Below are 12,032 nucleotides of genomic sequence, written 5' to 3'. Positions count from 1 at the left end.
AGCTCCAAGGCCCTTTTCATGAAATCGTACATTTTATTTGGTCCTTTAACATTTAATATATCAATATTTTTTTTTAATTTAATACCAATTTTGTTATTTAAAGGTTTGTGGCACAAAAAACGGCATAAAAAATGGTTTAAATTAATTAATGTCATATGAAACTTCACGAAAGGAGTATTTTGATGTTAGTTCAATTTTCAGGAAGATTGACATTAACAATAAGAAAATGTCAAAGGACCCCCAACCATTCCTGTGTGTGCAGTTAGAGCTTAACCAGTGAACGATATCATGGTTATTAAATAACACTCGAATTAATAGGATTTATTCATTTATTTTAATATTCATAAATTTAAGCTCATTTCACTAGAAATAAAATTTCAAATTTATAATACTCAAGGTAGTCAGCATTAGGAATTATTAAATATTGTTTTTAATTTGTTTTTTAAATCAATTTTTTTGTTTGGAATTTATTATAAAAATTGAAAGATGAATGAGCATACAAATATAATTGTTTATTTATTAAAAAAAATCGATGTTATATCACTTGTATACTTGATTATCCTGTTTAAATGTAAATTATAATATATTTTTGATTTCTTATCTTTTCAATAAAATTTATTTTTGTCTTTTATATTTTAGGCCGTCACAGATGTAAAGATCTTAAGTCACATGTGACAATCTATTTAAAAAATAAAATTAATAATTATTATGAAGGAAATAAAAAATTAAGAATAAGATGTTCAAATATAAAAAATTAGAGAAAGACAAAATCTACACATTCAAAATATTTATATATAATTTTAAAAAAAGCAAGGGAATGGAAGTGCACACCCTCATTCCTTGATAGAATATGTATATATTCACTCATACATGTTATATAGCGACATTACCATAGAACATACATGCATAGTTACTATAAAAATATAAACAAGCTGCCTGGCTCAGAAATCCAACTGGAAAATAGGGAGTGCAAAGTCCAAAGTTGTCAACTCAAACGCAACCCACTGAAACTGTATTCCAAAGAGGACCTTCTAATGCTGAGTTTCTCTTTCTTGATTTGGACAAGAAGAGGGTAAACACACCATGAGAAACTTAGATAATGATCCCTATTCATGCCTTCATTATAGCAACCCCAGTAACTTGGATGATAAGTAACATGGTACCAAGCAGAAGCTTTTGCATACACATCACTACTCCCTGAATCTACATCACCACTGCTGTTTTCATTGAACCAGGCCCTGGCCTCTTTCCTTAGGGACCTCACAGCCATATTGATTGCTTCTGCATCCCTCCTTTTGTTGAAAGATTTTGACATTTTCATAATATTCCCACCGAGGATTTCAGCTTCAGTTTTGATCCCATAGTAGTCCATCAGATTTCCCAACTTGTAGTCATAATTGGTTTTGTGATAGAAAGCATCATCAACATAATCCATGAAGCCATCAACTTCCATTTCATGGTCGTAAGAGTCTCTCGCAACCAACTTTGTGAAGGATGTAATTGAGCCGGCACTTGTTGATATTTCTTTCACTTCCCTAAAGAGCTTTCCTATCACGTTATGCGATTTGTATGTGGGTTTGTCAGGCTTCTCCATGAAGTCAGGATATTCTTTGACATGAAGTTCAGGAGGTATAACAGCTGGAACACCAGTTTTAGGAAAGTCAACTGCTGTTGAAAACAACCTTGCAAGCTTAACACATTGATCAGACATTGCTTTCAAATGTTCTTTATCTGCAAAGACAGTGTGTGCATTGGCAATTATTCCCAGACTGTCATTGACTATGTAATTGGCAAAATACTCCTCAACCTCCTGCATAAGGAAAGCATGTCACAAACATTCTCTAAAATATCATTCTGCAGAATAAAACAAATACAAGAAGAAAAAGGGGGTCTAACAAATACAATTAATTTTATATTGCATTAGTCATTACTAAATATAGAGGCATGTTAGAGTGGTTACTTTAAATAACAATGACACCTCAAAAACAAACAATTCTTTGAATTTCAATAGAGGAATATAGAAAAGGAATCATTGAAGATAAAGATGTGGGGGTCCATAGACATGAAGATAGTTTTAGGAAAAGGGGTGAAAAATTTTGGGGATAAAAATGTGTGGTTACTAATATAAACATGGGAGTGTAGTAAAAGACAAACAATGACGGTTAAAATAAGTCTGTTCTAGCCAGATGATGGAGTTATGAATCTAGCACATAAGGCATTCTAACAAGTAAGCATCCATTACAGTATTTGCATGGGTGGAAGGGAAAACAATGGAATATGGAAATCCATTCAACATTTTAACAAAACCAAAGATATAGATATGACAAAATGGCAACATAATCAAAGCAACAACAAAGAATGCAAAAACAACTGCAAAGATATTTTTCAGTGGAAACACAAAATTATAAAACCAAAGACAAATGCAAAGAATACATGAAAGAGTGCCTATGTTAGCCAAGCTCTAAAAACAATACCTCGATCATCACATCATGATCCAATTCCACAGTTGCAGGAGCAGTATAGTCCATTGGATCAATTGGGCGAGAAGGAATCAATTCATGGTCCCAACAAACAAAGTAGATATCTCCATCCAGATCACTTCCCGAACACTCATTTGGATGAGGTCTGATATAAAAAATTAGTTACTGGTGTCAGTAGATAACACAAAAACAACAAAAGCCTTATCTAGGTGAGTTTATCAACATCAACACCAGTCTATTTTCTGCTGACTGGTGTAAAAAAGTCTGTTAAAAGAAAATTATAAATCATTTGACTACCAGAAAAATTAACATTTCAATTTTCCAGGAGAAATCTTCGCAAAATAACATTATAAATGACAACAAAACTTGCAAAACAATATTAGGTACTTGCAAATTCTCTGGAACTCAATCTAATTCTCTGGACATTTCACAGGGAACAAAACTTACAAAACAAGTATTATGCCAAGTGCAGGCAGAAGTCAGAGCATTACATTAATGGATGGAAATATTTTTCAGAACTCTATTTAGATAAGATGTAATTGTATGTGTGATTTCATACTCATAGTTGCTTAAGTAACATTGCCAATAGAAAAAAAAAGGATGATATTACAGGAAACTAATAAACTGAAATTGCCTAGCAGTTTATACATTCAGCCGATTTTCTAGTATGAAAGAAAACCTAAGAAAAATTAACTTTACAGAGTAACAAAATATAGATATTAGTATCTTGACAGACTAAAAGGTGCCACCATCTAGGGTAAAATAGCAATGCTCCATGAAACAAAGAAATTGACACCTAGTCCAGAAAAAAAGAAGAAAATAAAACAATTTTTTTGAATATGGATGCATCTTTGGTTTGAAGTAGCAGCAACACAACAACAACAACAACAACAACGCCTTATCCCACTAGGTGGGGTCGGCTACATGGATCAACTTCCGCCATAATGTTCTATCAAGTACCATACTTCTATCCAAATCATCAAGTAGCAGCAACACAGCACATCATATTTATTTAGAATTATTTTCAATATGGAAAAGTCATCCATATTAGGCAGTAAAGTCATGTATCCATTAAGCACACTAATGGCTAGTCTCCTATTTCTAGAGTCTATCAGAGGAAAAATAAATTGAAAGGTTTATGCGAAGGTATTTTCTTGTATCTTCCTAGACACACCTGGCAGTGGAGACAGGAGTGTTAGTGAGAGGAAAGTGTTCGGAACAAAGATGCAAAGATTGAATTAAGATTTTTAAAGCCTCTGCCTCTCTCAAGCTTGGGTTATCTTTAATTTCTGTTCCTTCTCTAAATCCTTTTAATTCCAGTAAATTCTAAGTTCTAGTCCCAGTCTTCAAGATATATAAAAGAGGTACCTATCACATACATATTATTAACACCCATAAACATACAAAAGCAATGTAGACAGTAGCTAAGTAACCATTATTTCACCAGTTTCATTTATTTCAATTTCAGAGACTAATTTTTTTATTGGATAAAACTTTTAAATGTTACATCACTCTATAAAATAGTGTTGAACATGCATAAAAATAGAAATATTTAAGAAGCATATTTACCTTGGTCCTTTTTGAGGGAAAACAACACAGTCCACCATGTGGTACAAATCTGGCACATCCACAGCTTGTAAAACACGCACATCACCTGGGTGCAAGCAGGGGTTTTTTGCTACAACTACCTTACCTTTAACCATATAATTCTTTGGCAAATCATATGAAAAAAAATCATCAGATAGATTCTGCAGCCTATTGTTAGAGAACTGAACAAATACTTGACCATATTCTAGGGTTCTAGTTTCATCTAGACATCCCATCATTGCTCTTCCTTTTGGAATAAAGATCCTAGATTTAAGTCGCAATTCCAAAAGTTTTGATGCCCTAAATGTTTGAAGCATCATTGAAAGGAATGGTTCTTCATTAGGCTTGTATCCACAAATGAGCATCTCCTTCAGAACATTAGTGATCTCTCCAGCAGACATTAAGTCCAGAACTTCCTGAGCCTTTAATGAATCTGTTAGTATAGTGTTCAGTTGATTAACAGTTTCTCTTTGTTTTTTCTCAAAAACATCATCCTTGATACCAAGAGTGGATAAGAGAGAAATTAACTGCCGATTCAGATAACATGGCTGAAACTTACTACGGGCCAAAACATCTAACTTTGTGTTATCTGAATCATACTTCCGCATGCTCTTCCTCAGTGATAACTTGTAGCATGATTTAGGGTCAACAGCCACAACTCCTTTGTACCCACCATATCGAATCTGAAAGGCAGATGGAGTGCAATCATAACCACATTTTTTAGCCACTTTCTGGGCAAATTCAAGAGATATTTTCCCAATTCCATCAGAGAAGACATATTCGTTTCCATCATATGTAAGCTTCTTCACATCAGGAATAATTTCAACTTCATCCCTATGGACACTTAGAGTTTCAGTAGATGAACCAAAAGATTGCCCCAGCCTAGCAGCATATTTAGCAACATTCCTAATCTGGCTAAAATTTCCCATCCATTTCCTTATGTAAGCAGCAGTACATCCAGTTTCTGTAGGAGCAAACATCCAGAGAGAGTTTTCCCGCAACTGACTTGATGAGAATGCTAGAAATTCAAACTTCTTATCACCAACAACTATGCCATTCTTAAGGATGGAAAGAATTCTGGTGTATATCTCAGTTTTCTTGTTCTGTGAACGTGATGATAAATCAGTTGAAAACAGTTTATCCAATTCTTCATCAACAAATGAAACACGTAGAAAGTTATCAATATGTTCACGGAAATGACGGAGAACACGATTTGAGACATTCATCTCTGGACCACAAAAGTATACTTTGCAAGGCGTGATCTGAACCCTGCGAACGTATACCAACCCTGTATCCAAGGATATTGCAGGTGACCGAGGATGATTTTTTGACTCAAGGTATGTTTTGTACTGATCAGTCAGCCACTTTGTGGGTTCATAACAAAATTCCTTTGAATAGTAAATCTTTTCTAAAGCATATTCAATAAATTCACGGGGCATTCTACGTGGATCAACCAAGCGATAGAAGTCACCATCAAGTGCAGGTCCTGCAAGACATGCATGTTGAACCAATGAATTGACTTTAAACAAGATGTCATATGATATTTTAACACCTAGAGGAGGAGCAACAATGGGGACAAGACCCCAATTTTGAGAAAAGGGAACTCCTGTCTGTAAAGTGTATTGCCTCTCACTTTCCTCATAATAAGCAAAGTTTTCCCTGAAATTTGGAAGTTGTCGGCCATTAGGAAGCTCCAGACATATGGCGGAGGACTGCCCAATACGACTTTCTGGAGTGAAATCAATTGCTCGGATCCATTGCTCATCAGGGGCATCTTTGAAGAAGTTGAACAAAGGATCATCAAAGATATTTGTTGATGTAGGTACATCGTTCTCAAAAACCCGGGGAGCACCAAGTAACTGACAATTGAAGCGAAATGAATAAGATTCAGCATATGTCCATTGCAGCAATCATAGTAAAATACGATTATAGAAAAAAGACGATCATAAAATTCGATGATAAGAGTTCATATATTAAAGATGAAAACGTTGCCTTTCAGTAAAAGCTAATGCAGTAAATTTTTAATTTGCATAAAATTTTATCTCTGATAAGTAATAGACTGTAACTTATTTAGCACAAAACAAAATTTCTTAAACCCATTATTGCAGAAGATATAATATGGAATAATTTCAATTAGGACAACTTGCTCAACATGAAAGGTAACAAATATCATAATTGAAAATTTGAGAGACAATAAAATAACTACTTTGATTTCGGAGATAATCTTACGTTTACTAGCTGAAAGAAAACATACATGAAGACAAAATGTAGGAGAAGATTCAGAAACTTATGATTAAGAAAACAACTAATTACATATAAAATTGCAGAACAGCTAATTTTCAAGATGTAGTGTGAAATGTAGTGGCCATAAATGTATTTCTTCTTCTATATATTATTTAATGTAGTAGCCATAAATGCTCCAAGTTCAATAAACTTTGATTTTAATTGCAGAACCATTTCTAAACATTAAAACCACCTTTCCTTATCATCTTGAACAACAAACCTAAAAATATTATCTTAGTTTTTGTATGAAAATTCTATAGTAAACCAACACAGTTTAATAAAAAAATAAATTCCAAAGATAAATTTAATCTAGGCCATAGAAATAAAGGAAAAACTCTTCTAAACTAAAAGAGTAGATGCCTACTGAAAACAATCCAAAACCAGATATAACATGATAAGTTAAAAAGAAAACACATGCAAAACATTCAATATAGTTCATTCAACAGATAACCAAGACTGCACTATATGCTTTGTTGTTGTATATTTTGTTTTTTTAGTAACTGAGTTCTGGTTTCACCAGGATGCTTAGGCATATAATTTAATTGGTAGCCTCTGCAATTGTCAGTTTGGTAGCATTTTCATTTTTGGTAAATGAAACCCAGTCCAACGACAGGACAGGCCACAAGCTTAGCAAAACTTACAAGTTAATACTTAATATTTAATATTGCCATACTCCAATTGCAAACTCCTGGATTCAAAGCCAAGCTATGTATTTGTCATGATTCAACTCCAATTGGAAGTTTAACATGTTCATTAATTTCATTCAGAAATCAAATTTAAGAACCTGAATCAACAGATAACGTGTAGTCTCATTCCGTGGCCGATGCAGCTCAATCTTCCAAATGTTCTCATATGAAAGCTCAAGTTTGTATTGCACATTGTTGTGGGAAAATAAGAAATGCATCTTTCTCATTCCACTCCCAAAATTTACAATAACATCCTGCTTTTTCCATAAAACAGAGAATCTTCCCTTTGAGATCTGACAGCCAAAAGACAGTTTCACATCATCCAAACTATGCAAAAACACCCTTGGCCTTGGCACAATATCTCTTTCCATTTCCCGAGCTTTTAAATAGGAGGTCCCATACCGCAATGTTCTCAAAATGTTGTTAGCTCTGGACATCATAGATGTAGCAGAATTTGCGGTGGTGAATTGAATAATTGCAAATGCTCTTGGAACCCGACCTTTTCCATGTCTTAATTTAATGGCGAACACAGTTCCTTCACCAGTATACTGCTCTACAAATGTCTTTACATCAGACACATTCACAGATGTAGGGAATCCATACAACTCAATTGTTTTTCCCATCCTAAATGCTAACTCTTTTGCCTTTCCTGGATAAAAGAAGAAAAAAATTATAAAAAGGAAATAATACAGATGTGGAAAAATTATAATTCCACAGCAAGTAATTAAAATATATCAATTTATATTAACAAGCAGATACAACAATTTGTGATAATTAAAGCAGATTGAAGTTCACGAACATTATCCTGGTAAATATACACATTATACGCTGAGCATATCCACCAAATTTGTTAAATTTATGTTCGCTACATTTGCAACATGTTAATCACTTCTTAATGATAGAAATATCACTGAAGTCTAAACGACTAAACATAAGTTCACAGTGTAGGCTTAGTTTTAACCAAATATTGAGAAATAACTGTGTTCCACATATTCATTTCTTACTGCAGATAACAATCTAAATATTCTACTCATAGAAACTGGAAAGTGTTTTGAACTAATGAACAACATAGAAATCCAGCATACTCGCAACAGGAAAGTGGAAAGGTTCAACTTCAAAATTTATTCACTTTACACTGAATGTTAAGCATGTAAAACTTAAATATGCAACAGGTCCTTATAGTCAAACCATAGTCAGCAAAACTTAAAAAGATTCATAGTGTCTTTTGAAAATGGCAACATCCCTAAAAGGAAGAAAACAAGTGCAAGATTTATTTGCGGCGTAGCAACAGTTTTAGAAACCATATGGAATCTACATAGATATTATATTGCATTCTTTTTTGTCCTCAAGTAAGTTTCCTAAAAGTAACTGAACCTTTTCCTTTTCATACTTAAATATGTAAAGCGTCCATATGGTCAAACCATATTCAGAAAAACTTTGTAGGCACATTGATATAACAAAACATATTTATGGTGCCAGAAGAATAGTAGTTATCCCTTATATCTTTCAAAAGCAGCAAATATATCAAACAGTTGAAATAATTGTAACACAAATTTGCAGGGACAGACAACTTTAGATACAAAATAGAATCTACATAGATAAATACTAGTGGGTCTGTTTCACAGTCATCACAACGGAAACCAACCTTCACCTGGAGAAACAAAATCTAGCATCTATGTTTTGTCTCTTGGAAAGTGTGAACGGACTTAAAAGTGCATTCCAATGGTTTTCCAAACATACCATAATTGTATACTTCTACTGAATTTCCTAAAAGTATTTTAACAATTTGATTCATTTGAAGAATGCATAATACCTCTCAACAAATTTCTGGACCTTCCTTTTTTGTCAAGCCTAGATTATGTCTAGACATAAAAAAAACAAAAGAGAAAAAAGAGAAAACAACTCTTAGCAACTCAGCACTACTTATCGAAGTCCCTCATAAATTTCATGTCTGCCATGAATGAATGAATGCAAAGCTTGCAGAGGAAGTTAGAGAGAAAAAGAGATGAAGGAAGCAATGAATTGCATAGAATGAATCAGCTTACAAAGTTAGTTATATCAGTTGGTTATATGGTTAGTTACAAGAGTAACTAACTCATTAACTCTGGCTACATAGAGATTAACCAACAAAACTAATTCTAGTTACATAGTAATCTATGCTAAGAGTCCCACCTCCAATTATTTATATAAGTAGGAAGGTTGTGGCAGCTGGGATAAAACATTGAGAAATTATTGTCAATAGAAGATTGTAGCCTAGCATCATAATACCTAATACTATTTCATTTGTTTCACATTAAATAACATTCAAGGGAAAATGTTCCACAAGAGAAAATGAATTTTCCCTTGCATAAACTGATTGCCCAAAAGAACTAAAAATAAAGAAGAAAATAAAAAAAGATGTCAAGAACTTGTTCAACCTTTAGCCTGCATTTTCTAGAAACCTTTGCTTTGAATGTAACATGTCAGTTAGATCATAAATTCAGGAAAATATTCAGATTCAAAATACAGATGGTTCATTCATAAAAATATGTAAAGGCAGCTTCCACTTATCTCAGGAACTACATAATCGATGGATTACAATGTCAGCAACTTTAATTGTCCTCCAGCTGCTATCAATAAGTATAAAGGAGTAAAATTCAAAGAATTTAAAGCTACAGAAATTACACAAAAAGAAGATTAAACAAAGTCTATGGTATACACAAAACTGTCAAACCTTAGCATTACATTTCTTCTTGATATCTAGTAAATTATGCTACCTCATTTTTCAAAATAAGAAGCAGCAATAGAGCCCTAGTTGTAGTTCGTGATGTGGATTCAATCATAAAAAAGTTGGTTAAAAACTAACAAACAAGCTATATAGGATCAACAAACATTGCAAGAACCCTTTGCTGTCAGCCATTTGGACAAAGAAGTAAATTCAAAGGAAGATAGAAATCAATTAAACCTTTTTTGTACACGGTATAAATGTAAAATTGATAAATTTTGAGTTCAGTCTTAATAACAAAACTAATCGATGGATTTTTTTTTTCTTTACTTTTGTGAATTACAAAATAAATGATCCAAGAACTTTTCACACACACCCTTCTCCCCCCCCCCCCCCCCCCGGCTCAGTTCTACTCTATTTCCAAACTGACCCTTAAAAAGGTAAAAATTCCTAACACCTCTAACAAAAATAACTTCTGATAAAATTCATAAACAAAACACGAGACCATGAAGAAGATGGATTTTGATAATCATACGACAACTATCACATCTACCACTTTTATCTCTCTACCGTCTCTCTCTTTTTTTTTTTATTCTGATATCTCACTCTTCCTTCCACCCAAAATGTGATTTACGTTTACATTTTCTTCCCAAAAAGACGTCCTAGTCAAAGAAACCATGGAAAGAAAAACCCATTTAGTTCGTAAAAACCTGCCCAACAAAGTAATTGTTAGACATAAAAATATTCATATGTGCTCACCTCTTCGAAAAATATCAGAAGCTCTACGATCGTGTGGTAAAACTCAATCAATGCTGTTCTCCAATCTTCTAAAATACAAAAAAAAAAGAAAAAGATATGATCATAAAAAAAACAAAATAAAAATGCAAACTTGACAGAAATGCAACATCTCTGTCAAAGAAAGACAGAATTCTTCCACACCAGCAACCATTAAGTGATTTTCTTTGCCCAATGCATCAAACAATAACAAGAAATCACACATGAAATTAAAAAAAAAGTATAATCGTAAACAAAAAAAGAGGCAAACTTGACAGAAAGGCAGCATCTTTGTCAAAGAAAGACACAGAATTCTTCCATACTAGCAACCCCAATAAGTAGTTTTCTTTGTTCATTACATCAAACGGTAACAATAAACCAGACGTGAAAGATAAATTTTCTGTGGGTATAAACATGATGAAGTGATCATGAACACCCACCATGTGAAAAAATGAGCAAAAGAATGAAGAAACTGAGACTAACCCAAGATTGAAGATTGAAGGTATGAGAAATTGGAAGCAAACAGACAGGAAAAAAAAAGGATCGTCAATGTGAAGTCAACAACACTCACTAACCCTCCATTGGATATGCAGTGACCCTGAGTGAAGGAGTTCCAAATTCTTTTATATATATAATTTTAATTAATCAAATTGATATCATATAAATTTTATTAATTGATATCATATAATTTTCATAAATTGATATCATATAATTTTTATTAATCAAATTGATATCATATAATTCTTTTATATAATTTTCATAAATTGATATCATATAATTTTTATTAATTTAATCTTTAAATTATATTTACATATTAAAAATATTATTTATATAAAATATGGATGATGATGATGTACTAGTCCGTACAAATAGATTCATTGAGTGCAGCAAGAATTCACCAACGTGGACAAGGAAGTTTCCAAATTCCAAAGACATAAAGAATGGTTGTGGACCCACTTCTATCACTTTGCTTTTCCCCCCCACAAATCCAAGACGACTCCTTCTTCAACAAGCACCATTTTTTTCTTAGAAAACTTTTTTCTGCACCAGGACTTGCTTGACTTGTTGACTTGTAATTTTGAAGGGAATAGTTCCCTCAAAACATTATCGGATAATGCTTTTTATTTTATTCGAATAAGTTGTAAATATGTAATTGTGTTTAGACATGTTGGGAGTCATTTTTCTTGATATGCACCAATATGTTGCACTTGAAAATGACTACCGATTATAAGCAGAGTCATTTACTTTATTAAATCATCATTTCTTTTCTGTACTCAAACTCTTTTATTTTATTTACATTTTGCCCATTTTATATTCTGTTTCTTGTACATTTTGTTTACTTCTTTATTCATTTAAACTTTGCATTTCGTTTTATTTTTGTATTTACATTCTTCTTTTGCATTCAAATGCATCTTTATTTCTGAAGAACACTTATCATATAATCTTCTGATTATGATTGCATTTGAAGGATTTATGTCATGAACTTATATTTGATCACATCTTTATTTATAAAGACAT

General features: G+C 32.8%; 1 protein-coding gene across 3 annotated transcripts; it reads right to left on the bottom strand.

Annotated features, from left to right (window-relative positions):
• Nucleotides 1-772: 772 nt before the first annotated feature.
• LOC100811587 (RNA-dependent RNA polymerase 1) lies at nucleotides 773-11,224 on the bottom strand. Of its 3 annotated transcripts, none has more exons than XM_006574759.3 (6): nucleotides 10,998-11,224; nucleotides 10,500-10,567; nucleotides 7,135-7,685; nucleotides 4,050-5,926; nucleotides 2,475-2,625; nucleotides 773-1,810 (listed from the first exon to the last, which is right to left on the bottom strand). In XM_006574759.3, the coding sequence occupies exons 3-6, from the start codon at nucleotides 7,657-7,659 to the stop codon at nucleotides 986-988; spliced, it is 3,378 nt and encodes a 1,125-aa protein (XP_006574822.1). In that variant the 5' UTR covers nucleotides 7,660-7,685; nucleotides 10,500-10,567; nucleotides 10,998-11,224; the 3' UTR covers nucleotides 773-985. The 3 variants fall into 3 exon arrangements, with proteins under 3 accessions (XP_006574822.1, XP_006574823.1, XP_003518619.1); XM_006574760.3 differs by having other exon boundaries at nucleotides 10,500-10,564; XM_003518571.5 differs by lacking the exon at nucleotides 10,500-10,567.
• Between the last annotated feature and the right edge of the window lie 808 nt (nucleotides 11,225-12,032).

The sequence above is a fragment of the Glycine max genome, chromosome 2, assembly GCF_000004515.6.
Source record: "Glycine max cultivar Williams 82 chromosome 2, Glycine_max_v4.0, whole genome shotgun sequence".
In the NCBI taxonomy this organism is placed as follows: domain Eukaryota; kingdom Viridiplantae; phylum Streptophyta; class Magnoliopsida; order Fabales; family Fabaceae; genus Glycine; species Glycine max.
This window is presented reverse-complemented; position numbering and strand designations above follow the sequence as displayed.

Bases quoted from the DNA above. Each gene is read 5' to 3' on its own strand.
- LOC100811587 (XM_006574759.3), bottom strand. From the start codon at position 7,659: ATGGGAAAAACAATTGAGTTGTATGGATTCCCTACATCTGTGAATGTG. The intron at 5,927-7,134 runs GTTCTTAAATTT...TTCAATTGTCAG, and splicing joins CACGTTATCTGTTGATTCAG to TTACTTGGTGCTCCCCGGGT. The intron at 1,811-2,474 runs GTATTGTTTTTA...TTCCTTATGCAG, and splicing joins ATCATGATGTGATGATCGAG to GAGGTTGAGGAGTATTTTGC.